This window comes from Gymnoscopelus braueri (assembly GCF_963280865.1).
Source record: "Gymnoscopelus braueri genome assembly, chromosome: 19".
Taxonomy (NCBI): Eukaryota; Metazoa; Chordata; class Actinopteri; order Myctophiformes; family Myctophidae; genus Gymnoscopelus; species Gymnoscopelus braueri.
Genome location: NC_137621.1, coordinates 23,125,517 through 23,128,571, shown reverse-complemented (window position 1 = coordinate 23,128,571; position 3,055 = coordinate 23,125,517). Strand labels below are relative to the sequence as shown.

At 37.2% G+C, this 3,055-nt stretch overlaps 1 protein-coding gene across 1 annotated transcript; it reads left to right on the top strand.

Annotated features, from left to right (window-relative positions):
- Positions 1-356: 356 nt before the first annotated feature.
- Positions 357-2,751, top strand: znf593 (zinc finger protein 593). The gene is made up of 4 exons (XM_080413866.1): positions 357-461; positions 1,440-1,634; positions 2,093-2,155; positions 2,304-2,751. The coding sequence occupies exons 2-4, from the start codon at positions 1,444-1,446 to the stop codon at positions 2,431-2,433; spliced, it is 384 nt and encodes a 127-aa protein (XP_080269992.1). The 5' UTR covers positions 357-461; positions 1,440-1,443; the 3' UTR covers positions 2,434-2,751.
- The last annotated feature ends 304 nt before the right edge of the window (positions 2,752-3,055 follow it).

Sequence of the window (3,055 nt, the reverse complement as noted above, 5' to 3'; positions counted from 1 at the left end):
TACATTATACCCATTTGTATAAGTGGGAATATTATACCCATTTCGGCCATTTGAAAATAGCCGATCTACAAGCTCACAATGTGTCGTGATGCGACGCATTGTGAGCTCTGCTATAGATCTGCTATTTTCAAAAGATGTTTTTACATTTGAAAACTTGTGAAATGGGACATTCTGAATAATGAGTACTTTTTTTATTTTTTGGTGCTTTAAGTACATTTTGATACCAATAATTTTGTACTTTTATTCAAGTAAATTTTGAATTCCGGACTTTTACTTGTAACTGAGTATTTCTACATTGCAGTATTGATACTTTTATTTAAGTACAAAATGTGAGTACTTTTTTTTTTACCACTGCCAAATAGTGTGTGTGCTGCCCTCTCCAGGCGTGCAATGTACTTGTTTTTGTTTTTTCTCCCTTTGAACCGGAAATAAATCCTCTCCGATAAACACGTGTGTTAAAGGTAAGCAAAAACAAGTTGCAGCAAAGACCTCTGACTGTTAAATATTGAAATAGAAAGAGTTAACGGCATATGTTTTTTTTTGGTCTTGCAGTTCTGTAAATATAGTGTGAATTATAACATTTAAAAGTCCATTTTATAGACGTGTTGTGTTGTTTGGTCGTCTGGTGTAACTTTCATGCAAGTGTATCATTTTGTTAGCTTAGCAAAATCAGCGATTTGTATCTTACAAAGTTTAACAAACTAGTAAGTTAAGAAATTGATCGGTGACCGGCTTCGATAAAAAGAAAAGTCCCCTGATCATAAAAAGCATGGTTATGCTTATGCAGTCTTATTCTAGTATAGGCATTAGCCTCGCCCTGAAACATGACTGTCAAAGCATCATGTGAACCATGGCTAGCATTAGCCTAGCCCTGGTCCAGCGCGTTAGTGCGCTGGACCAGGGCTAGCGTTAGCCCTAGAATGGCTGTGATATTACATACATTTCTTGAATACCTGAAATGCATGTAATATCACAGCCATTCAGGGCTAAGTAGGCATTTACTGCTGTAACTGTAACGAAAATTCAATGTTATTCCTGTTTCATTATTTACTCATTACCCTTTTTTTCATTGAGCTATTTTCTAACTTTTTCATGACTGTAGTCTGAATCAGGTCATTATTAGTGCACAGTTGTTATGATTATGTCTGGAAAGAGTGTCCTGGCAGAGAATGTCAACATCAGATCAGTGTCAGTCAGACTCCTGAACCTTCGCAGGATGCTCTCCATCATTCCTTTACTTTTCATCACTTTCCATTTTATACCCTCTAATTTGTATTTGTATACTATTCATCGTTATCTGCTGTATCAAACAACAAACCTACTAAAAGACATTTAGTAGCAATTCTTCCTTCTCTCACTGATGAAAAATGTAATCAATCATTACATTGGAATAAGATTACATGGATGTCTTTTGCCTCATACTTAATTTTCCTGCCTAGAACCATGGGGAAGTCCAAGCAAACAGGAAACCACAAGACCAAGAAAGACGGGAAGAAATGGAAGACAAAGCGCAGGACCAAGGACTTGGATCAGATCCACTCTGATATGAAGCCTGAGACGGCAAAGAAGCTGCTCAACCAGGAGGAAGACTTTGATGTGACAGGATGTGCCCAGCACTACTGTATACATTGCGCGTAAGTGTTTTCCTTATTGAAACACATTAACCCTGGCATCCATATTTTAGGCATATATATATTTGCAATGCACTGGAAGCCTTTCGACTGTTAAATATAAAATGACTTTGATATATCTCAGAGCTTCCTGAATATACTCCACCAAAGAGCACCTCTAGTCCAGCCATTTTTTTACATCAAGTTTATATTGTGTCCATGCAGCACTCCTTCACTTTTCATGGGTTCAAATATTTTGTGGCATAGATGTTGGCAAACAAGCAGGGAGTGCGCACACCAATAGTGCAGAGAGGTGCTGACTACGGTGCAAAAGCATAAATATGAAAATAAGTCACACAGCGGCTCATAGCCACGATGCAGAAGATTACGGTTATTTATAAAGAGACCAATATTTTCTTCAGGGAATCCGCATAGAATGTGATATACATAAATGGTAACATTTTGCTTTTTATGCCCTGCAGGAAATATTTTGCTGACATGAGAACCTTGAAAGAGCACTTTAAAACGAAAGCACACAAAAGACGGTAATATCCCCTATGTATTTATTACTATATTCTAAATTACAACTCTTGATTGAAGGCATGGTAATAATAATAATAATTATATTATAATTGTAAGAAGAATAACTGAGGAGTCATAAGATGTTCATAACACACTCTTTGCACCATCCAGTCTAAAAGATCTCAGAGAGGAACCTTATTCCCAGGCAGAGGCAGATCGAGCAGCAGGTATGGGCTCCTACATCGCCCCCAAAGTTGGGCCCAAAGTGAAGACACAGTCTGTGGAAGAGGAAATGGATTAAGAACAAACAAACAACACCAACTAATGGACTGCTTTACTCAATCACAGATACATTAATGAATTGGAATATGCCACCAGTGGAGATGGGCGGCCTTTTCCAAATGGCTGATGCTTCATTAAATGCTTTCTGTGATAGATATGTCTTTTCTCCTTCAGTTATGTTATGCCTTGGGCTCCCATCCAGAACTAAGAATACCTTGCCTCATTTTGGTTATTTGGTTATTTTGCAACATTGTACATGTAGATGTAAACATGACCTGTATGTAGAGAATGTGAATTCTGCACATGTTAATAAACTAAAATAAGATATTGAGTGGAAGTTGCCGCCATTATTATTGTATTCTTTTCATTAAACCGTTTAGATATTTGAAGCAAATCACAAGATTCTACTTATAGATGGGTTTCCTGTTTGTAAACATGAGAGGATGATGCGCGCGCAGTGGCGGGATGAGCCTGTAGAGGGCGCTATTACCCTAAAAATATCCTATACCCTATTACCCATAAAATAAATGGTCTTCACCAGGTTTAATGAAAGTAGATTAAATGATGCAGTTTGTAATATCTTCTTTACTCAATAAAAATGATTTGTCGGAAGTTGGATCTGTTTGTATATAATAGCAGCA